This window comes from Chanodichthys erythropterus, chromosome 22 (assembly GCF_024489055.1).
Source record: "Chanodichthys erythropterus isolate Z2021 chromosome 22, ASM2448905v1, whole genome shotgun sequence".
Taxonomy (NCBI): domain Eukaryota; kingdom Metazoa; phylum Chordata; class Actinopteri; order Cypriniformes; family Xenocyprididae; genus Chanodichthys; species Chanodichthys erythropterus.
This window is the reverse complement of record NC_090242.1, coordinates 31,331,901-31,355,278: the sequence shown is the minus strand read 5'-3', so window position 1 is coordinate 31,355,278 and position 23,378 is coordinate 31,331,901. Positions and strand designations below refer to the sequence as shown.

At 36.1% G+C, this 23,378-nt stretch overlaps 1 protein-coding gene across 2 annotated transcripts; it reads left to right on the top strand.

Moving 5' to 3' along the window:
- The first annotated feature begins 3,330 nt into the window (after positions 1-3,330).
- Positions 3,331-5,496, top strand: LOC137012681 (urokinase plasminogen activator surface receptor-like). Of its 2 annotated transcripts, none has more exons than XM_067376061.1 (5): positions 3,331-3,483; positions 3,572-3,691; positions 3,943-4,074; positions 4,288-4,395; positions 4,521-5,496. In XM_067376061.1, exons 1-5 carry the CDS (start codon positions 3,435-3,437, stop codon positions 4,709-4,711), a joined length of 600 nt encoding a protein of 199 aa, XP_067232162.1. In that variant the 5' UTR covers positions 3,331-3,434; the 3' UTR covers positions 4,712-5,496. The 2 variants fall into 2 exon arrangements, with proteins under 2 accessions (XP_067232162.1, XP_067232164.1); XM_067376063.1 differs by having other exon boundaries at positions 3,572-3,688; positions 4,521-5,489.
- The last annotated feature ends 17,882 nt before the right edge of the window (positions 5,497-23,378 follow it).

The window sequence follows — 23,378 nt, the reverse complement described above, 5'->3', positions numbered from 1 at the left end:
ATGGATATCATTAATATTTAGTAGTTTCAAGGAGCCAATAAAAGAGAATTAGACTAAAGAGAAACCGTTAACACTGAAGATTTTTGAAACAATAAAAAATGTAATCATATTATACCTTTGGGAGAAAACAGAACATAAACATGTACAAAACAATCTATTTGTCATGATCACAGTCTGTTCCTGTCAGTTCCCGGACTACATCTCCCATCATCCTCTCTGCCACTCACCTGTTTCTTTTTTCTTCTACTTCCTGTTTCTTTTTTCATATACAGTTGTGGCCAGAATTATTAGACCCCTTCATAAATATGATCAAAGATGACTCTAAAAATAAATCTGCATTGTTTATCCTTTAGATCTTTAATTCATAAAATTAGCAAAAATCTAACCTTTCATTGAAGGAAAAGAATTGAAAGTGGGGGAAAATAACATTAAGAAATAAATGTTTTTCTCCAAAACACGTTGCCCACAATTATTAACACCCCTAGAATTTTTTATGAGTAAAATATCTCTGAAGTATATTTGCATTCATATTTAAATTTTTTTTAGCTCACCGGGGTGATCATGAACATGAAATTGTCCAGCCAGGACTTCCTGTTACACAGGAGTATAAACATGAGGAAACACAAAGGCAAATTCCCTTAATCATTCATCACAATGAGAAAAAACTAAGAATATAGTTCTGATGTGCAGAAAAAGATTGTTGAGCTTCACAAAATAGAAAGTGGCTGTAAGAAAATACCTAAAACATTGAAAATCCCCATTTCCACTATCAGGGCAATAATTAAGAAGTTCCAATCAACTAAACATATTACAAATCTGCCTGGAAGAGAACATGTGTCTATAGTGTCCTAATGCACGGTGAGGAGGAAAGTTTGAGTGGCCAAAGACTCTCCAAGGATCACAGCTGGAGAATTGCAGAGATTAGTTGAGTCTTGAATCTCAGAAAGCCTAAAAAAAATTATCAAACAGCACCTACATCCCCACAAGTTGTTCAGGAGGGTTTCAAGAAAAATCCTCTGCTCTCATCCAGAAACAATCTCCAGCATATTCAGTTGTCAGACACGACTGGAACTTCAAACGGGACCATAGAAGCCTATGGTCAGATGAAACTAAAACAAGAGCTTCTTGGCAGCAAACCCACCAGATGGTTTTGGTGCACACATGGGTAAAAAGTGTCCCATGCCCACGGTTAAATATACTGCTGGATCTTTAATGTTGTGGGCCTATTTTTCTGCTGGAGGTCCTGGACATCTTGTTCAGATACATGGTATCATGGATTCTAACAAATACCAACAGATAAAAAATCAAAACCTGACTGCTCCTGCTAAAAATCCAATAATGGGCTGTGGTTGGATCTTCCATCAGGACAATGATCCAAAACAAACATCAAAACCAGCACAAAAATGTGTCACTGAGCACAAAATGAAGCTTCTGCAATGGCCATCCCAGTCCCCTAACCTGAACCCTAAAGAAAATGAGTGGAGTGAACTGAAGAGAAGAAGCACCAACATGGAGCTGGAATCTGAAGGATCTGGAGAGATTCTGTATGAAGGAATTGTCTCTAATCTCTTCTCAGGTGTTCTCCAAACTCATCAGGCGTCATAGAAGACGACTCGGCGCTGTTATCTTGGCAAAAGGAGGTTGCAAAAAGTATTGAATAAAAGGGTGCTAATAATTGTGGGCAACGTGTTTTGGAGAAAAACATTAATTTCATAATGTTATTTCCCCCCCCCCCCCCCACTTTCAATTCGTTTCCTTCAATGAAAGGTTAGATTTTTGCTAATTTTATAAATTAAATATCAAAAGGATAAACAATGCAGATTTATTTTTAGAGTCATCTTTGATTATATTTATGAAGGGGTCTAATAATTCTGGCCACAACTGTAGATCTCTGTGTTTAATCATCAATAATTAAAATAATCCCAAGCAATTAGAATCACTGGCTGATATTCTCTCAAAACCATGATGTTGAGGGAAAAAAAGTCAGACTGATATTTGATTTAAAAAAGAAGAAACACTGCTTGACATAGAATTTTTTTTTCATGAGCTTTCTTTTAATTACAGAAAAATATACCAGGATAACTACAAGGTAGTTTGTGACGTCAGAAACACCAGTTTGAGACTGTCTTTAGATGATCGAAAGAGAAAATACTCAGCAATGGTGTTGACTTATGAATTTGCACATGTTTTGTCTTGAAGCATATTAAAAATGCCACACAGACATATAAACAACATTAAAAACTTGATTTTCACCACAGAGGGACAGGGAGACTCAACTGAGACTCAACTGTGTTTGCCGAGCTGTACACAGCTGTACACATTTGCATGTTGCAGCTCACTATTCACACAAATGATGTTGCTCCTACAATTGTTTTACATTATGAAGCAAGTCAGTTATTCTCATGCAACATGGGGAGTGCAATGTAGTGGTGCAATGTTATGCAAAAACATTGCTAATATTTTGTAAAAACTGAATGAATGAAAAAACTTGTTCTTGCTTTTATCCTACTCCTGGCTTTTTTATTAAAACATAAATAAGATAAAGATATTAAAATATATAAATAAAATATTAACAAAGAAAGAAAGAAATAGGCTCCAATAGGCTCCAACATACCCTATATATGACATGGTAAATTTATCTGCCAGTGGTGTAAAAAAAAAAAAAAATCTTGTTTCTGTTTGGGACAGAAAAAAGAACAAGATTTCAAAAAAGATTTCAGAATCAAGATTATTTTTCTCACCCCAATGGGTGATATCTTATATCATTTTATATTAAAAATATCTTATATCAATTTACTTATCTAGTAAAAGCATCTGGATTTTTAGATATTTAGACTGGAAACAAGACAAAAATACTAAGAAAAGCATTTTTGCCATGCATGGACAAGCTTGTGAAATGCATGGAATACGTCTTTTAGTTGTGTACTTGAAAATCTGATCAAACTGATGAAACTCTGGTTTGTTTTAGGGTCTTTAAAGGGTCAGTTTTTGCATTTCACAATGTGTCAAGTCTGTTCCCGATTTCAGAGGAAGTTAAACTTATGTGGTTCTGTTTGATCAGGACATTTACAGTTTTTCTCAATCGATTTGACACATTTCTCCAAAGTAATGTAACTCAAAACAGTTAACATAGTGATCTAAACACTTTCTTACCTTTGCCAAACAGTTCAACTTTACTGCAAAATAAAGAGCTGCATTTTTTTCTAGTAATGCATTTATTAAAAGTACATAAAATCAATAGACAATATGCCTGTATAGTTCTGATGCTTGTATTTACTTTCAATAAATGCATTACTAGAAAAAATGCTGTAACAACTGTGTGTAATCTGAAGTTTCTGTTTCTCTGTTCATTTTCTCATGAAGATCCTCCCCTTTTGATAAGCTATAAAATGGGCACTGAAACAGACATTATTTCATTCTCCTCCTGATCAAAGATGGATCTGCAAATCTCAGTTTTTCTTCTCTTCATTCTTTTCACTGCAGGTACAAAGACAAATAGTGTTTGTGATGTTTTCTTTTCTTCTTTTTTCCATTGGATCTCTCTCTCACTGTTTCTGTTTTATTACTAAAGGACACTCTCTCAGCTGTTATGAGTGCAATGGTCTGACAGGTTCTTGTGCGGGACAAACGGTAAAAACATGTCCCAGTGGATCTTCCAAGTGCATGAGTTTGACAGCGATAACACAAGGTGGTGAGACCAGCATGACAGATTGAGTGGTGTAAATATATATACAGTATATATATATATATATATATATATATATATATATATATATATATATATATATATATATATATATATATAAAATGTGACTCGTTTTCTTGGCAGAATTTACAAAATCAATCACAGAATATTCTATTTAATAATAAATGGTAAATTTTTGACATTTATTTTTCAATCAAAATAACGAACCAGTCTTTTCTGTTTCATTCATATTTTAGCTGAAATTAGTGTAAAAGTGAAGATTAAAGATTGTGCTCCTGCCTGTCAAAATGGGTCCATGAACTTCGGCATTTCAACTTTGACTTCTTCCTGCTGCGACACGGACCAGTGTAACCTCCAAGATGCTCCAGGTATTGTCCTTCAATGATCATGTGCAAATAACTATCTTCTTTAAAGTCAACACTCATTTTACTTCCAAATGACATTCAATCAGAAAAAAAAAACACAGGGTGTGTCTTTCTGTCATGAACTGACTGAATGGAGCAGCTAAAGTAGTGTTGTTTCATTAGATGTAATATTTTATACAAATTAAATTAAAAATAATACCTGTTTTCCTCCTGTAGATCACTCTAATGTCCCCAATGGAAAGAAATGTTACTCCATTGATTTAAAGAACCGCACAAACACAGTGAGCTGTTCAGGAACGGAAGACCGCTGCATTAAAGCAACAGGTGAGCATCTGGAAAAGGATGAAGATTGTTGTTATTTTTGTTTCTCCACCATTTATTTTAAATATCTGATGCACATTCAGCAATGTCCAGCTTAGACTAACCTTTGTTCTCTTTCTTTTCATCAGGGACTTTGGGAGGCCAGTCAGTTGTTGTAAAAGGCTGTGCCTCTAAATCCATTTGTGATGCCACAACACCGGTTCCTAATGTTCAGGACATCTCATGTTGTGAGGGGAATCTGTGTAACGGTGCTCAGAGTGTCTCCCAGAGCTTCCTGTTCCTCTGCTGTTCTCTGCTCTCCTACTTCCTGCTGCACTGAATCCAGCAGCTCTTCATCCTACAATCAGACACACTGTACTGAATATATACTCTTTATTTTCTCTGTACTGTCTTTGGTGTTCTGATGTGAGGAACTGAATTTATACAGGAAAATGTATCACCTTATTTCAGGGTTCATATTTAAATCTTCATGCTGTAAAAAGTTTAAAAGAAAGTAGAAAAGAAAAAAGTATTAAATCATCATGTCCAGAAGAAACAAGTATTATCATTATTTAATTATTTTAAAAAGGAACATGTTAACCTGTTATTGTAAGCCCTTACAATTAGGGTGGTTAAGGGACTCTTAATTTGAAGAGAAAATGTAGTGACTGCAGTTCTCCACCGTGATGAGCGAAGTAACGTAATTGAGAACGGAGCCATTCTACGAATGAGAGAGAGAGCGGAGATAGAAGATTGTTGATTCAGAGTGCAAATATTTTAAAAGAGTAATATAGTGTAAAGTTCCTTTCCAGTCGAATCCGGGAGAAAAAAACCCATCTTTTTGTACTTTGTACTTTTTGTATTTTGAGGAACTCCGGTGAGTGTTTTGTTCCTCCGTTATTGCTCTGTAATCAGTCATATGTGTTCAATGGACTACATGCAAAGAGCTTAGATCCCAAGAGGCGACACTTTGATACTTTTTGGGTAACAGCCACTAGATGGCGCTCCGGTAGCGCGGCCGCCATTATGGTATGAAAATACTAACTGGACCATAGAATCCTTCACATCTTCACAATTTCACTGCCAAATCAGGAGCGCAATAGAACAGTCACCAGTAAATTATGGCTCCTACAGTAAATGTCTGAACCTTCTGTCTTATCTATGTTAAATAAATTCCTCCTAAAACATGCTAGCTTACGCTTGTCAACATTGAGTCCAGCGTCTCTTTTTGCCTCCAGCTAAGCCCCGCCCACCAGGAAACATTGCAATGTTTACAAACTTTTAAGGGGTCTATTGAGTATTTTCATATTATGCAACTTTACACATTTATTAATAGTAAGTTAATAATGAATACATTTAAGATCATCATGTTTGCAGCGAACAATATATTTCAGACCTAGTTGAGTAGGCTAATAGTAATAGGTCTGAATTGAAATAGGTTATATTATACGTTTTAACGGATCACGCTACAAACATAATGGTCTTAAAATACATGATGCATTGCTGTGTCCGTTATCGCATAATTCCCTCTTTTGGACACTTTTGCTTTAACGGACATTAGACAACACTGCAAAATCAAGCTGTTATATTCATATATTTATTGTCCAACATTCTCAATTTTTCTGATGCATGTCCTTAATTTAATTTCATATGTTGGTATTAATTTAGTGTTTATAATGCTAATACCAGATCTTTTAAAGAATTTTAACCCAAACTGACTGGGTTTCTAGAGTACAGGAGCCCTAAACGGCCATGGATTAGGCTATAGAGTGCCCCAGGGATGACGCGTTTTTGTAGGCAAAACCCGGAAGCGAGTTAGCAGTTTAGGACTTCCGGTTCCAACGCCGTAAAGTCTGTGGGTTTTTTGAATGGGTTTTTGCTAAATCGCCTGAAATAAGGTCTGTGCTTAACAAAGCCTCTAAATACTTTCACGTTTTGATCTATGACATAAAACACACCAGTTATAACCCAGTTGTGATTTTTTAAACTTTTACTGTGTCTTAAAATCGGTGGTTGCTAACAAATTGCTAAAAGGGACTACTTCCTTTGGCAGGGACTTTAGACATCATCATGACAAACAGGACATTTGGACAGCATTTCTCATGAAAAAGTGGAAAAGTATTCATACACAGCGCAGATCATAATCAGTGAGCATGTTTTTAAATAGAATTGTTTTCTAAATAAAGTTTGAGGACGCTTGGTGGTGACGACGTTGATCCGCGACCATGGTGTGCTGTAGTCCGTTTATAGCCTACTGTTAGCCTTTTATATCTGATGACTTTATTTAGGCTTCAAAATCTATAAATGTTGTGTTAACTTGTAAAGATTATCTTGATAGACAAAACATGCAAGTGTCATAACCCTTTGTTAAACACAGAGCTTATTTTCTGCGATTTTCCAAAAGTCTATGGGAAAAATGAATAGGCTTTCAGTCGAGGGAACCCGTGTGCTGCTAACTTCCGGGTTGGCCTACAAAAACGCGTCATCCCTGGGGCACTCTATTATTTTTTTTCTATCTTGTTTTCTCATGATCTCGAGATAACAAAAGTTGTTTTCTCGTGATCACGACTTAATTTTCTCGTGATCTCGAGATAACAAAAGTTGTTTTCTCGTGATCACGACATAAAAGTTCTTTTTACAATGACTGATTCTGAAACACTGTACCCGGATTCTACTGTTGCTATAGTAACGAACACAACTTTGACACGTATCTGTTCGACGGATAAAACATGCGCTCTTATACTTGCTGTTATTTCAGCTAAATGTTTACTTCACTTAATAATAAAGTTTACAATAAATAAATACATATAGGCTAGTCAATCACTGTTCAATAAATGTACGCTTAACATATTGTGTAATTAACATAATATTCAACAGAGCATCTCAAGCGCAGGCAGAGTGCCTTCAGAAAGATGCCAGATTATTCTATAATTGTAAAACCTTTTAGATTAAACCAATTTTATTTTCCATACTCATTTTAAATTTAATTCAGTTGGCTAAAACAATCTTGCTGTTTGAGAAGCGTGTTTATGTGTATGTGTGTTGTTTCCTACAAAGAAATGTAGAAAATACAATAGGTCACTATCACTGAATTAAATGACAAAGGCTATAAATCATTTCTTATCAATATACATTAAGTGACATATTTAGGTAAACGAAAACTGAAACATTTAACAGTTAAGTTAATCGTTTAAGGCACACAATACTGCACAAAATAAAGCGATCACGAAAACTATCTCTGTTCGAAACTCGTACAATCTGAGCCAATATGAACTAAAACAGTAAAGTGGATATTTACAGCGCATCACCAGTTATATTTGGTAGCCTAATATACTGCCATCTGTTGGCACATTTGTGTAATTTAGAGAATAGATTAAGTCGTGATCACGACAAAACAACTTTTGTTATCTCGAGATCACGAGAAAATAAGTCGTGATCACGAGAAAACAAGATAGAAAATAATAATAATCCATATGGCCGTTAGGTCTTCCGTACTAGAGGGCAAAGTTTTTGTGAAAAAAGAAAAAAAAACTGGAAGACTTGAACAAAGTGTGTAAAATAAACTGTAAAAAGGGTTTGATGATCACTAGTGATAGTATTTTTATTTTATTTTTTTATCACAGCTGATATTGCCAGAAACTAGTGGACTGCCATGCTTTCACCACAAAATGGCGGAAACGCAGGGCTGCTGCTGGGCGCCGATGTTTCAATGGAACGTTCTATTGAGTGTCGCTTCTTGTTAGTGAATATTCTTTGCTATATGCACGGAGCCTTCTTTAGAACTTCGCATTAAAGGTGCCCTCGAATTAAAAATTTAATTTATCTTGCCATAGTTAAATAACAAGAGTTCAGTACATGGAAATTACATACAGTGAGTCTCAAACTCCATTGTTTCCTCCTTCTTATATAAATCTCATTTGTTTAAAAGACCTCCGAAGAACAGGTGAATCTCAACATAACACCGACTGTTACGTAACAATCGGGGTGTACGCCCCCAATATTTGCATATGCCAGCCCACGGTCCCAACATTATCATTATAAAAGGCATTAGACAAGAGCAAAACGTCTGGATCAACGTCTGAATCAACAGACTAGGTAAGCAAGCAAGAACAGTAGCGAAAATGGCAGATGGAGCAATAATAACTGACATGATTCATGATATCATGATATTTTTAGTGATATTTGTAAATTGTCTTTCTAAATGTTTCGTTAGCATGTTGCTAATGTACTGTTAAATGTGGTTAAAGTTACCATCGTTTCTTACTGTATTCACGGAGACAAGAGTCGTCGCTATTTTCATTTTTAAACACTTGCAGTCTGTATAATTCATAAACACAACTTCATTCTTTATAAATCTCTCCAACAGTGTGTAATGTTTGCTTTAGCCACGGAGCACTATCAAACTCAATCAGAATCAATGTAAACAATATAACAGTATACAATACTCACATAATCCGACGTATGCATGACGAACACTTTGTAAAGATCCATTTTGAGGGTTATATTAGCTGTGTAAACTTTGAGGCACTGTTAAAGGCAAGCGCGAGCTCTGTGGGCGGAGATTTAAAGGGGCAGCAGCATAAATCGGCGCGTTTATAATGATGCCCCAAAATAGGCAGTTAAAAAAATTAATTAAAAAAAATCTATGGGGTATTTTGAGCTGAAACTTCACAGACACATTCAGGGGACACCTTAGACTTATATTACATCTTTTAAAAACATAATCTAGGGCACCTTTAATTTAAGGCAGCTCGAAAACTTCAGCTGAGATGTCATTTGCTGTGTATTGAGCATCAGTAGTGTAATACTCAGTTTATAATCAGAATATAGTCACTTAAATAGTCAGGCATAGCATTAATTTAGTTCATTTAAATTTAGTGGGACTTGTGCTGCAGTAGACCTTCTGTTGTTTGGACCAGACTGGATAGCCTTCATTGCCCTCATGCATCAATGAACCTTGGGTGCCCGCAACAGCCTGTCACTGGTTTGTGGTTTGTCCCTCCTCTGATCACTGTTGGTAAATTCTCACCACTGCTGGCTGGGAGTGACACACAATCCTTGCCGTTTCAGAGATATTCTGAAAAGGTGACCTTGCCATAACAATTTGGCACTTGCCAAAAACGCTCAAATCTTTATTTCGGCCCAATTCTCCTGCCTCTTACAAAATAGAAGTTTTCTTAAGTGTGCTATTAGTATAATTCTTTTAAACTAAAAATAAAGTTTACTTTCAGTCTACATTTTATGTACTTATGTACTTCATTTTATGTACTCTGAAATATACTTAATTTTATACTGACCAAAAATTCTAGATATATACTTGTACTCATAAATACTTGTTTTTGATCGAGATATACTTAAAAGTATAATGAAGTATTCTGTTCACGGATTTCAAAAAAGGCTCTTGCATAAATTGTAAACTATAAGTATGATGTTAAGAAAACGTAAAAGTATACTTGCAGTATAAAACTACTAAACTAGTAGTTTACTGAGAGTATACATCAAAAGTGTACTTTAATAAACTAGCAAATGTGCTACAAGTATTTGACTATAAACTCAGTATACCTATAGGTTCACATAGTTTCAGTACACATGAAAAATGTAGTTGTAAACTAGTTGTGTACTTAAAGTCTACTACTGTTACACTTAAAGTATGCTTAAAAGTATAATTTTATACACTACAAAAGTGGGCCAATTTAGTCCCAAGTAGTACTAGTACACTTACTAATGTGTGTGTGTCATAATGTTTTGGTTCATCAGTGTATAGCTCAATACATTTTATTTTCTTCAGAATTTTGCTGTATGATATGTCTTCATTGTATTAATAATGTATTAACTGCATTTTATGTAAAAAGTGCTGAAAGTGCTATAAGCTACCCATTTCATATAAGCAGCAACTGTTCTTTGAAATGATCTAGAAGAATGTCACTTTTCTACATAACTTTCTTGACAGTGCTGGTTATGAAAGAACTGTGATGCACTGTATAGGCATCCATGTACAGAATGCTTTTAAAATAATTATATTGTTCTAAGTCACTTTAGCATGCATCTGGGAGACACACAGTACTATTATTGTTTATCATGGTTTAACATATCCAAGAATACAGAAATACAATAATTCTTATTTTATATATATATATATATATATATATATATATATATATATATATATATATATATATATATATTTCCATAAAAAGTTTTAACAGTATTCTAAAGTGTACTTCTTTTGCACAAGGGTGATGTTATTTTAGACAATCATTTTAGTGAAGTCCTCTAGAATTTGATCAGTTTGATGGTAAAGTAAACTCTGATTTATTTATTTAATTATTTTGAGTTTGTATGTGGATTACCTGTAAGAATTTTAATTTTTTTAAAGACAGTTCATGATTTAAAAAACCACCCATGCACTGACATAGTGTTGCTAATTCCAATACTCATTTTTATCATTTAAAGTATCATTTGAAATCATTTTGAGTGAAAAGTGAATGGGAACACCTTAAGCATTCTTTAGAATCCTGAGAGTCAAGATTTGGCAAAAACAATAAAATGAACCCCTTGGTCTTAAAAACAAAAGCAAAACTTAAAACTAAACAAGTTTGGCCTGTATGAAGAACAATGGACCCTTTTCAATACGGAATGCAGAACAAAGTATACCATGCAACATATGGATGAGAAAATGAGATAATGTTCAATTTCAGAAAAACTATTTTAAATGTTTAATAAAGCAGAAGATTAATTTCCTTATTAGACCATCCATATGGATAATTAGTTGGCAAGAAAATGTAAATCTACCTGTTTTATCTATTTATTTTTTGCTTTTTTGTTTTACTTTCATTTTCAAGACCCTCCCATTTTGCTAAACTATAAAAGCGCTGAAACAGGCATGTTACTTCATTCACCTGTTCATCAAATATGGATCTGCAAATCTCAGTTTTTCTTCTGTTCGTGCTGTTCACTGCAGGTACAAAGACAAATAGTTTTTGTTTATAATGTCATTATACAGAACACTGATGTCCCTCTCTCATTGTTTCTCTCTTTTAAATGACTAAAGGACAGTCTCGCAACTGCTATCAGTGCACAAGTTTGGCGAGCTCTTGTGACCAGGTAACATGTCCTACTGGATTTTCCAACTGCTTAGGCGCAACACTAGATATTGGTGAGTGCAGTTTGATGGATTAAAATTTACTGGAGCTGCAACAGAGTTTACTTAAACAGTGTTGAACTTTTTAAAAAACTGCTACTGATTTTCTGGAAAGAATTTACAATTGCAAGCATAGAATGTTCTATATAAACAATTGAAATGCAGTTCTTTTCACTCAAATTGTTATTCTGATCATGTAATTTAAAATTTGAAAAAAAAAAAAAAATTTAAAGCATTTTCATTAACACTCAAGGTTGTTAACACAGGATTAAAATACTAAAGCAGTAATATTAGTTGATGTGAATTTGTTTGACATATTTATATGAATACATTTTCCGTAGTTTAACTGCTTATAATATTTGTTTTTCAGTCAACTATACTAAATTGACAGTGAAAACTTGTGGTCCACTTGTCTGTCCAAGTGGGTCTATCAACCTTGGCATTGGAAAAATCTCTTCTTACTGCTGTAACACAGACTTGTGTAACACCCAAGATGCTCAAGGTATTGTACTTTACAGTCATTGAACAGTTTACAGGAGAAAAAAAAAAAAGAAGGACGGAACTTGATTTTCTATTGACGATTGTGACATCAGCTGAAAAGGAATGTTGCTTTACAGGCAGCGGAGGCTGTTGTGTATCATTAGCCCCTTCCACACATTAGCTAATCCCCATAGGCAGACAGGCAGTTGATTCATTAAATGATAAGCTATTTCCTCACAAAAGTGGTTCAGCATTTTGAAGCCTCTCCTCCATTGACTTCCATTTAGAAAAAAAATAGCCTCTTGTCTCCTTCCCTGCACACCACAGCATTAGCGTTAGCTTTTTTGTCTAAGGTTGCAGGCCTGCCTTCAAGTGGCTTTGATCACACCCCTGTCTTGATAGCTCCGCTGATGCAACCGTCATGAACAGTCAAGAACACACCGATGCAACCGATCGGCGATAGTTGCCACTTGCAGTTGAGGAGGAGCTGAAAACACTTTCTGCTTTCCGCCGTCACCCTCCCTGCCTCAATTCGGCACAGTGGGAGCACTATCCCATAAAAGCGCCAATGGGAGTGAAAAGTTCGCTATTTAAGAACACGGGCACAACCAGATCATTTTCATAATGACCAAAGCAATCTACCAAGAGCAGCGCAAATTAGTGTCAAAGACTACAGAATGACACAAGACGCGTCACTTGTATTGTTTTGAATGGGAGAAAGTACAATGTGCAATATGGCGGAATAACTCCCGCCTTCTAAATAAGAGTAAAGTCATCACTTCAGTGCAGCGAAGCTCCGGTTCCTATAGAAACAGTCAGACGCATGCTTCCAAAATGAGACACAAGAGATGCGCACTTAGGACTGTGCATTAGCTTGATCCAGCCTGAAAAATACCATCATGATTCGAGCGTTTAGAAACAAAATTTATTAAACAGTTGTTGTCAGATTTCATTAGTGATTATAAATATGAAATTTGATCGAAAGCTTGGTGAACAGCTTTGGAGAATTTGATGTTTCCTCATTCAAAGAGATAGGAGCTGCACTTGCATTCCCGAGAGGCGTTTCAAAGATGGCCGCCGAGGGAAATGACTTGTCTTAAAGGGACTTTGTTAGTGTCTGGTTTCAGACATGCTTTTTTGGTGTAAATAATGGTGCAAATACCAGTAAAAAGACAAGCGCAAACTTTAGTAAATCACCTTGCGTGATTCATTTAAATACTCTCCTCCCATAAATTTTGCATCTGAAAGGGAATCTCCAACAAAATCATATGCATTAAGATCAGCTGCAAAAATACTCTGTCCATGCGCTAATATTTCACTGCGTGTCTTTAGTAAATCCTGACGGTATTTTTTTAAAGCCAAAAGATTGTCTCAAGACAGTTAATGTCAAGTTTAGGTTTACAGCAAGGGTTAGGGGCTTCTACGCCATTCATATATTATTTCCCTCTGATTTTAGGGATAAGATATTAGGTTTCGGGTTAGAACTATAGTTTTGGACCGGAATGTTGTTCTAGAATCAACAAAATGCTGATTCACGACCATGGTTTACTTGGCAAAATCACTGCGACCGTGCAGAATAAGACCAGGACCCTGTAAAGAAAGCACATCTATTTTTCCTCCTGCAGATCCCTCCAACACTGCCAATGGTAAGTCATGTTACTATTGTAATGGGAAGAACTGCTTGAACACAGTGAGCTGCACGGGGAGTGAAGACCGCTGCATTAAAGCAACAGGTGAGCATCTGGAAAAGGAAGAAAAGGATTAAAGTCATGATCTTTTAAACTCTCTTAGGTTTTAAATATTTGACACAGATCACATACAGCAATGTCCAGCTTAGACTAACTTTTGTTCTCTTTCTTTTCATCAGGGAATTTTGGAAGCCAGTCATTTGTTGTAAAAGGCTGTGTCTCTAAATTTATTTGTGATGCCACATCATTTATTCCTAATATTGATGGCATCTCATGTTGTGAGGGAAACCTGTGTAACGGTGCTCAGAGTGTCTCCCAGAACTTCCTGTTCCTCTGCTGTTCTCTGCTCTCCTACTTCCTGCTGCACTGAATCCAGCAGCTCTTCATCCTACAATCAGACACACTGTATTGAATATAGAGCTTGTATTTTCTCTGTAGTATCTTTGGTGTTCTGATGTGATGAACTGAATTTTTACAGGAAAATGTATCACCTTATTTCAGGGTTCATATTTAAATCGTCATGCTGTAAAAAGTTCAAAAGAACACTCTTAAAACAGATGTGTTAAAAACAACACAACCTGTGTTATATTTTAACACATCTGTGTGTCTAGTTAAGGACAACACATTTTGTGTTACTTTTTTTTAACTCAACCAGTGTGTTATTCTTCTTAACACAGGCAATGTGTTAAAATATTGAACACACTAATGTGTCACAAATCACACAATTTGTGTCATAGATGTGCTATTTTTGACCAGTTAAAATGAATGCAATACACACTCTTAGAAAGGATGTGTTAAAACAGACTCAAAATGTGTTAAATTCTTACACATCAGTGTGTGAGTTTAGGGACAACACTTGTGTTAATTCTGACACATTTACTGAGTCAATGATTTTAACACAGTAAATGTGTCAGGAAGGTGATCTGCTGTTAACAAGCAGAATCAAAGGAGAAAATCACAATTTTTAAGCCACCATCGTGGAGATGAGTGTTTGCTTTAGTTGAGCTCTTGAACCTTGACTTTTCAATATTAGACTTTGTTTAGGATGCTGTGATTCAACAGCAGAAGATCAGCTTTGTCAATATAATCTGAAGAATTTATTAAAAGTTGTTCTGATTTAAAAAAAAAAAAAAAAAAAAACATTTTCATTTCAAGACACAGACATCAAGAATCATCCTGTGAATCTCAACAGTGGTGAGAATAATAAAGCATGTTGCAGTGCATTCTGGGAGCCACCAATCAAAATTCATCCATGGCTCCCATCATGCATTGCTGCATAAATAAATTATGAGCTTAATTGTTTTAGTAATTTCCTTTATTCTCACTATTTTATTTTTTTTCTCTGTTTTATGTGACTTTTTAGTAGCTTATTTTCTAATGTTTCTAAAATCAGAATATGTTGCCTGTCACCACTGTTGAGATTCACAGGCTGATTCTTGATGTCTGTGTGTGCCTAACAGAAAGGTTTTTTTTTTTTTTTGATCAGAATAACTTTTTAAGAAACACCTTTGAATTATGTAGAAAAAGCTGATCTCCTGCTATAATCAATAATGTAAATCTAGCTCAGAGATTGGGCTCTAAATGAGTTCAAGACAAATAATGATTATATGAAAACAGAAACACAACCTGATCATCTTTTCTCTTTGCTTGTCTGGCTGTTATAACTCAGTTATAGCAAACCAAACAAAATCTAATATTAAAAAGTCAAGGGTCCAGAGCTCAACTAAAGCTAACACTCATCTCCATGATGGTAACTTAAAATTGTGAATTTCTCCTTTGATTCTGCTTGTTAACAGCAGATCACCTTCCTGACACATTTAATGTGTTAAAATCATAACACAATGAATGTGTCAAAACGAACACAAGTCATCCACCGATGAAGAAAGAGGCACAAACTTGCTTAACGGCTTGCGGAGTGACGTAGCAGTAATGTGATTGGATGATAGTTTAACACATGTTGTGTTGGACACAGTGTTGTTTCTCTCTTTCTCTCTCTCTCTCTCTCTACACATGATCAACTTAAATTGACACAAAAATGTTTTAAAATAGCCATAACACACAAAATGTGTTATTAATTAACACATCCTTTTTGAGAGTGAAAGTGTGATGTTTTTAAGAAACAAGTATTATCATTATTTAATTATTCAAAAAAGGAACATGTTTATCTGTTATGTTTTACATTTGTACTACAAAATAAATTTCTAGTAAATGCAAAAAAATGCATATGAACATTGTTAATATTTCACAAATTATTTTGCTCAATATCTTGTTTTATGTAACTAGTAGAAGAGATAACTAATACATTGCGTGATGAAGGTCTAGCTCTTGATATTGATCCAGATTTCACGATTCAGATTTACAAGCTCTTGTTTTGATTCAATTCCGATCTCAATTCGATTAGCTTCGATATTGATTAATTTGGAAATATTTCAGGTATACGCCAATTTTTCTAAAGGAAAAAATGTCTCAATGCTGTTGATACATTACTATCAAATTCATTTGCTATTAATTTTCAGATGTAGGTCTAACAATAAACAAACTACAGTTGTATACAAACATTGAGAAATATAATGATAATATTATAATGATAATATATTTGCGATACATTTGACTCCTCAGATCTTTTTTCCTAATGCTGAGCTACTGAACAACTTTACTGAGGTCAATTTAACGTAAACTCAAGCTGTTTTACTGAATAGTCAATAATAATAATAATAATAATAATAATTTGCCAGCCCTTTGAAAGACTTTGTGAGTGACTGAAATTTGATTCAACATTTCTGATTCATTGTAAAAATTCATTGTAATTTTATATGGGAACATCAATTTTATATGTTCTTTTAACCTTTTCTTTTTGAAACTGTTGTCAAGTTATTTACAGTCACTTAAATAAAGTTTAAAACCATATTTAGCATCATTTATCAGCAGGTGGCAGCAGATAGTCTTGTGCAGGCCTACATCTACACATTTGCATTTGCTCACTGTACATTAAACATGCAGTGTAGACTGCATTTTTTTATTTGTATGTAAAAAAAACAAAAACAAATAAAAGAACGAAAGAAAAGCTTGTAAAATCATTTTCAACATTATAAACCACCCCAAACAAAAAAACAAGGTTCACAACAGATTGTCTCTGGAACATTCTTAGCCCCTAAAGCCAGGCACACATTTAACGACGAATTTAGCTAAAACATTTTAATACTGTGCTTAAAGGTGCTAAAGAGGATGTTTTGTTTTATACATTTTTGCAATATTACTTGAAACTGTCTTTACTAAGTGATAAAAGACTATTTATTAGGTGCACTGAAAGGAATAATATTAATATACATCATCTGTGCACGAGGTAGGGCCTTAAAAACATCAGCGATCATCGCGTAAACGATTGGCCCTCTGGCTTGTCAATCACTGCCGTGACGTTCCTTGTGAGAGACGAGCGCGGCTGCGTGCTCCAGTAACTTTCCACACTCCACAGGCGCTGCATGCAATGTTTTTGTCAGGAGACAGGAGTAACAACTGCAGATTATGAGTTACCTGCGGTGAGTCCGACATAAAATGAGCATTTTAGTACCTTATAGAAGTGATATGTATTCTTAAGGAACTTTAATGGGTAAATATGGTACAAATATGTCCCTTTAAGGGTATTGTCCCAGTGAGAAGCTGCTGATCCCCTGAAGTTACGTTTTGTACTTTTTATGTGTGCGAGAGTGCAGAAACTTCTAAACTTCACCGATGATTGACGGTGCTTTTTGTGTTCTACAGAAGAAAGAATGTCACACAGTTAGTAAACAATGACACTGTTCAGTTTCGTGTGTGAGGTGTCCCTTAACTAAAAAATTCCTTTTAAATTACTTTGATATAACTTTGATACATTTAGAAATAGATTTTACACAAGAATGTGCAGTTGTACTAGTCCTTCCTGTATCATTTATTTATTTAGTTAGTTAGTTAGTTAGTTAGTTAGTTAATACTAGTTCTGTAATCAAGGTTAACAGTGCTTCAACTGGCTGTCCAAATTTGTCCATTGAAGATATCCTGTAACATGGCTCTTTGTAATGCCCACTACTTGCTTAAAGGTGCCCTAGATTCAAAAATTGAATTTATCTTGGCATAGTTGAATAACAAGAGTTCAGTACATGGAAAAGACATACAGTGAGTCTCAAACACCATTGTTTCCTCCTTCTTATATAAATCTCATTTGTTTAAAAGACCTCCGAAGAACAGGCGAATCTCAACATAACACCGACTGTTACGTAACAGTCGGGGTGCACGCCCCCAATATTTGCATATGCCAGCCCATGTTCCCAACATTATGAAAGGCATTAGACAAGGGCAGCCAGTATAAACGTCTGGATCTGTGCACAGCCGAATCATCAGACTAGGTAAGCAAGCAAGAACAATAGCGAAAAATGGCAGATGGAGCAATAATAACTGACATGATTCATGATATCATGATATTTTTAGTGATATTTGTAAACTGTCTTTCTAAATGTTTTGTTAGCATGTTGCTAATGTACTGTTAAATGTGGTTAAAGTTACCATCGTTTCTTACTGTATTCACGGAGACAAGAGCCGTCGCTATTTTCATTTTTAAACACTTGCAGTCTGTATAATTCATAAACACATCTTCATTCTTTATAAATCTCTCCAACAGTGTAGCATTAGCCGTTAGCCACGGAGCACAGCCTCAAACTCATTCAGAATCAAATGTAAACATCAAAATAAACACTGTACTTACGTGATTAGACATGTTGCATGACAAACACTTTGTAAAGATCCATTTTGAGGGTTATATTAGCTGTTTGAACTTTTTTTTTTATGTTGTTTAAAGCAAGCGCGAGCTCCGTGGGCGTGGAGCACCAGATTTAAAGGGCCACACACCCTGAATCAGCTCTTTTCTAATTATGCCCCAAAATAGGCAGTTAAAAAAATTAATAAAAAAAAATCTATGGGGTATTTTGAGCTGAAACTTCACAGACACATTCAGGGGACACCTTAGACTTATATTACATCTTTTAAAAAAAAGTTCTAGGGCACCTTTAAAGAAAAAAAAAAAAAGGAAATGGACAATTTTCTTGTAAAAAGAAAAAACAAGGGACTTCCGGCTTAGCTAAGCATGGAGTAGGTTGCATCAGGCTTCGCTCCTACAGAGTTTGTTTCTCCATTATTTTCAGGCATGATTTGCTGTCTTTTGGTAGCTTATAAGTTTTTCTAAACCTGTTTTGAACAGAACTATTTTGATTTTCGGCAACTACAATGCCACCCAAGGTCAATAAAAGCGCAAACGTCTCTCAGCCTCATCTGCGGCCTGTTGCTAACGCTGCATCCCCGCCTCGCGGTGAAGCCCCGCCGTCGCCAGAGGCCACGCTGGTCGATGCCAATGTTACTGCTCTCAAGACCGAACTTCTCTGCGCCCTTCGTGAAGAAACGCCAGCGATATTTAAAGCCAAACTTCACGCAGCGTTAGGTGATAATCTCTCCTCGATTAAATCTGAGCTGCTAGTGCTGAAAACGGATCTTTCCTCCAGTATTTCCTCTATGCAGCAAAAATATATCGGACTCAAAGACACCGTGTCAGAGATGGAGCAGTCCCTCTCCACCTGCACCGATGACATAGCCACTCTCCGTGCCAAGGTGGAATACATGTCTGGAGAACTGGTTAAAGTGGAGAGCAAATGTGATGATTTGGAGTCTAGGTCACGCCGTAACAATGTCCGTATTGTCGGGGTGCCAGAGGATACTCCAAATTCACACATTCACACTTGAGAAGGAACCACTTGTAGATCGTGCTCACCGGACCCTAGCTCCCAAACCCAAGCCAGGCGAACGTCCATGCGCGATAGTGGCAAGGCTCCACTATTATACAGACTGTGCGAATATCCTCAAGAAAGCCAGGGAGCTACAGCGGATTAAACTACACAACATGACCATCTCCGTCTTCCCTGACTACAGCGCTAAAACAGCACGAGCCCGCGCAGCTTTTAATGAAGTTCGACGTCAGCTACGGGCAGAGGTGGAAAGTCCAGGGGTCAGAAAGTAAAAGTCCTGCCATATTTTTATTCCACCCACTGAAACACTGTTAAAGTTAATGAGATAAATAAGTGTTTAATTGAGTGATGATTGACCATTATTGAAGACACCTGATGATAACAAGCAGAATCACCAAAGGAGAAAATCACAATTTTTAAGACACCATCACAGAGATCAGGGTTTGCTTTAGTTGAGCTCTTGACCCTTGACTTTTTAATGTTAGAATTTTTTTGGGCTGCTGTAACTGAGTTATAACAGCCAGACAAGCAAAGAGAAAAGATGATCAGGTGGTGTTGGTTATATTTTTACATGATCATTATTTGATCTGAACCACTGAACTCATTTAGAGCCCAATCTCTGAGTTAGATTTACATTATTGATTACAGCAGCACTGTGATTCTACAGCAGAAGATCCAGTTTTTTCAAAATAATCCAGGGTTGTATCAAAAGTTGTTTAAAAAAAAAAAAAAATGCTCTCAGTTAGACACACAGAGATCAAGAATCAGACTGTGAATCTCAACAGTGGTGACTATCAAAAAGAATGATGCAATGCATTCTGGGTGCCACCAATCAAAATTCATCCACGGCTCCCATCATGCATAGCTGCATGAATAAATTATGAGCTTAATTGTTTTAGTAATTTTCTTTATTCTCACTATTTTATTTTTTGCTGTTTTTATGTGACTTTTTAGTAGCTTGTTTTCTAATGTTCTGAGTTGATCTGTTTAGCAGAATATGTTGCTTGTCACCGTCGTTGAGATTCATACGCTGATTCTTGATGTCTGTGTGTGCCTAAAAGAATTTTTTTTTTTTTTTGATCAGAACAACTATTAAGAAATCCTTTGCATTATATTGAAAAAGCTGATCTTCAGAATCACAGTGCTGCTGTAATCAATAATGTAAATCTAACTCAGAGATTGGGCTCTAAATGAGTTCAGTGATTCAGATCAAATAATGATCATGTAAAAATACAACTAACACCACCTGATCATCTTTTCTCTTTGCTTGTCTGGCTGTTATAACTCAGTTACAGCAGCCCAAATAAACACCAAAATAAAAAAGTGAAGGGTCAAGAGCTCAACTAAAGCAAACCCTGATCTCTGTGATGGTGTCTTAAAAATTGTGATTTTCTCCTTTGGTGATTCTGCTTGTTATCATCAGGTGTCTTCAATAATGCTTAATCATCACTCAATTAAACACTTATTTATCTCATTAACTTTAACATAAAACAACACAAAAATATGGCAGGACTTTTACTTTCTGACCCCTGGACTTTCCACCTCTGGCTACGGGACATCGAAGGTGTCCGGTTCGGCATTCTTCATCCAGCCAAGTTACGCATCACATACGAGGGAGCGCAGCGCGACTTCACTTCACCAGCTGAAGCTAAGGAGTTTATTAGCAAAATGACAAAATAGACTGATTATATGAGGGTTGCATATTGTTTATTTACAGGTTTAGTTGACTCAGCAGGACTCTTTTGGTGAGTGTAATTATAACTTTGTTTTATTTAACTCAGTTTTTACCACAGTACCAGTGAGTATCGGGGTTTATTTCATATTGTTAGATTCTGTATACGTGCCCTAAAATTATGCGTGCCTTAAAATTTTATTTTTATTTTTAAATAGCTCTGTTGGAGCTTCCTTTACAAGTTATGGTTAGCTACAGAGTCGTAAGCGTTTCTTTTTTTCTTGCTCCGCTTAGGAGCTTGCATTGCTGTCTCTGTCGTTTGGGGATGGGGAAATCTGCGATGCGGGTGGGAGGAGGGTGGGAAGGGGACGTGGTCCAATGTTTTTTGTGAAGTTCATTTCATTTTTCATGTTTGTTCACATCTATGTCTGTTTCATTTTGTCTGTGTGTCAGCACGTATGCGTGCGCTTTTTCCCTTTTTCTTTTTGTGGGGGTAGGAGGAATGACCTGTTTAAATATGTAGTCTATTTCCAAATTAAAGTCTGTTAACCATGACCAGCGCTCAAGGTCAAAAGTGTGGTGATTCGTCTGGTATTCGATTTTTAAGTTGGAATGTGAAAGGTTTGAATAGCCCCATTAAGCGGTCCAAAATATTTTCACACTTAAAGCGCTTGAAGAGTGATGTAATATTTCTGCAGGAGACCCATTTGCGGGACAGGGACCATGTTAGACTCAGATGTCCATGGGTGGGAAACGTGTTTCACTCGATGTTTAATTCTAGAGCCAGAGGGGTAGCTATTCTGATCAATAAAAGAGTTCAGTTTACTCCTTTGAAGATAATGGCTGACAAGAATGGGAGATACCTAATAGTTGTTGGCACTCTTTGTAATAACCCTGTATTGTTGGTTAATGTATATGCTCCGAATTTTGATAATCCGGGTTTTACAGACAAGTTATGGAGTATCCTCCCTTTCCTTGACACCCATCTTTTAATACTGGCTGGTGATCTGAACTGTGTTATCGACCCCGCCTTAGATCGTTCAAACCCTCGAACCCTGGCTCAGTCTTCTATGTCCAAATCCATTTTGGATTTTATGAGTAAAAACGGGTTTGTAGACCCTTGGAGATTTTATAACCCTAGCGCTAGGACATATTCTTTCTATTCTCAGGTGCACCAGTCTTTTTCACGTATTGATTATTTTTTTATTGATAATTCCCTAATCCCTAAAGTCACAGCGTCTGATTATCACGCAATTGTTATTTCTGACCATGCACCACTTAGTGTTAATATCAAATTTGTGGGCCAGCCATGTTTTTCCTCACCCTGGAGGTTCAATACTTTGTTGTTGTCAGACGAGGCATTTAATGTTTTTACCTTCTCCTCAATAGATGAATATATAGTCTTTAATATGAGTGATGCTGTCTCATCTTCATTGTTGTGGGAATCTCTTAAAGCGTATATGCGTGGACAAATTATTTCGTATTCTGTCCATTCCAATAAAGATCGCAAAGCTAAGCTTCAAGATCTGACTACAAACATTTATGATTTAGACAAGCAAATGGCTGCCAATCCAAACCCCAGCATTCAAAAGAAACGACTTGAGCTACAGACTGAATTTGATTTGCTTGCAACAACTGAGGCTGAGCGTCTCCTGTTACGTTCTCGCGCAATTTATTATGAACATGGTGATAAACCTAGTAGGCTCTTGGCTCACCAGTTAAAGCGCCAGGCTGCTTCCCGTTTGATACCTCAAATCAAAGATACGGCTGGCAATATGGTTTCTGAGCCTAAAGAAATAAATAATGTATTTAAAACTTATTATTCATCTCTGTATAAGTCTGAATCGGTAGCTGATACATCTGATTTGGTTTCTTTTCTCAAAGATTTGGCAGTGCCTACCATTGACCCCACCATAGCTGAACAATTAGATGCACCTCTGAAATTGGAAGAGGTTACGCAGGCTATTAAAGCTATGCATAATGGTAAGGCACCAGGTCCAGACGGGTTCCCTGTTGAATTTTTCAAGAAATTTATAGACCGTCTTGCCCCACTTCTTCTTTTAGTATACAATGAATCTTTAGAATGTGGCTCTTTGCCTCCCACTCTTTCTCAGGCAGTCATCACGCTTCTCTTAAAGAAGGATAAGGATCCTACATCTTGTGCCTCATATAGACCTATATCCCTTCTCAACGTGGATGTAAAAATCTTGGCCAAGGTATTGGCGAAACGCCTTGAAAAAATCCTTCCTTCTATTATTTCA

Coding starts and splice junctions, on each gene's coding strand:
- LOC137012681 (XM_067376061.1), top strand. CDS start 3,435: ATGGATCTGCAAATCTCAGTTTTTCTTCTCTTCATTCTTTTCACTGCA. Junction 3,692..3,942: donor GACAGCGATAACACAAGGTG/GTGAGACCAGCA, acceptor TTCATATTTTAG/CTGAAATTAGTGTAAAAGTG. Junction 4,396..4,520: donor CCGCTGCATTAAAGCAACAG/GTGAGCATCTGG, acceptor TCTTTTCATCAG/GGACTTTGGGAGGCCAGTCA.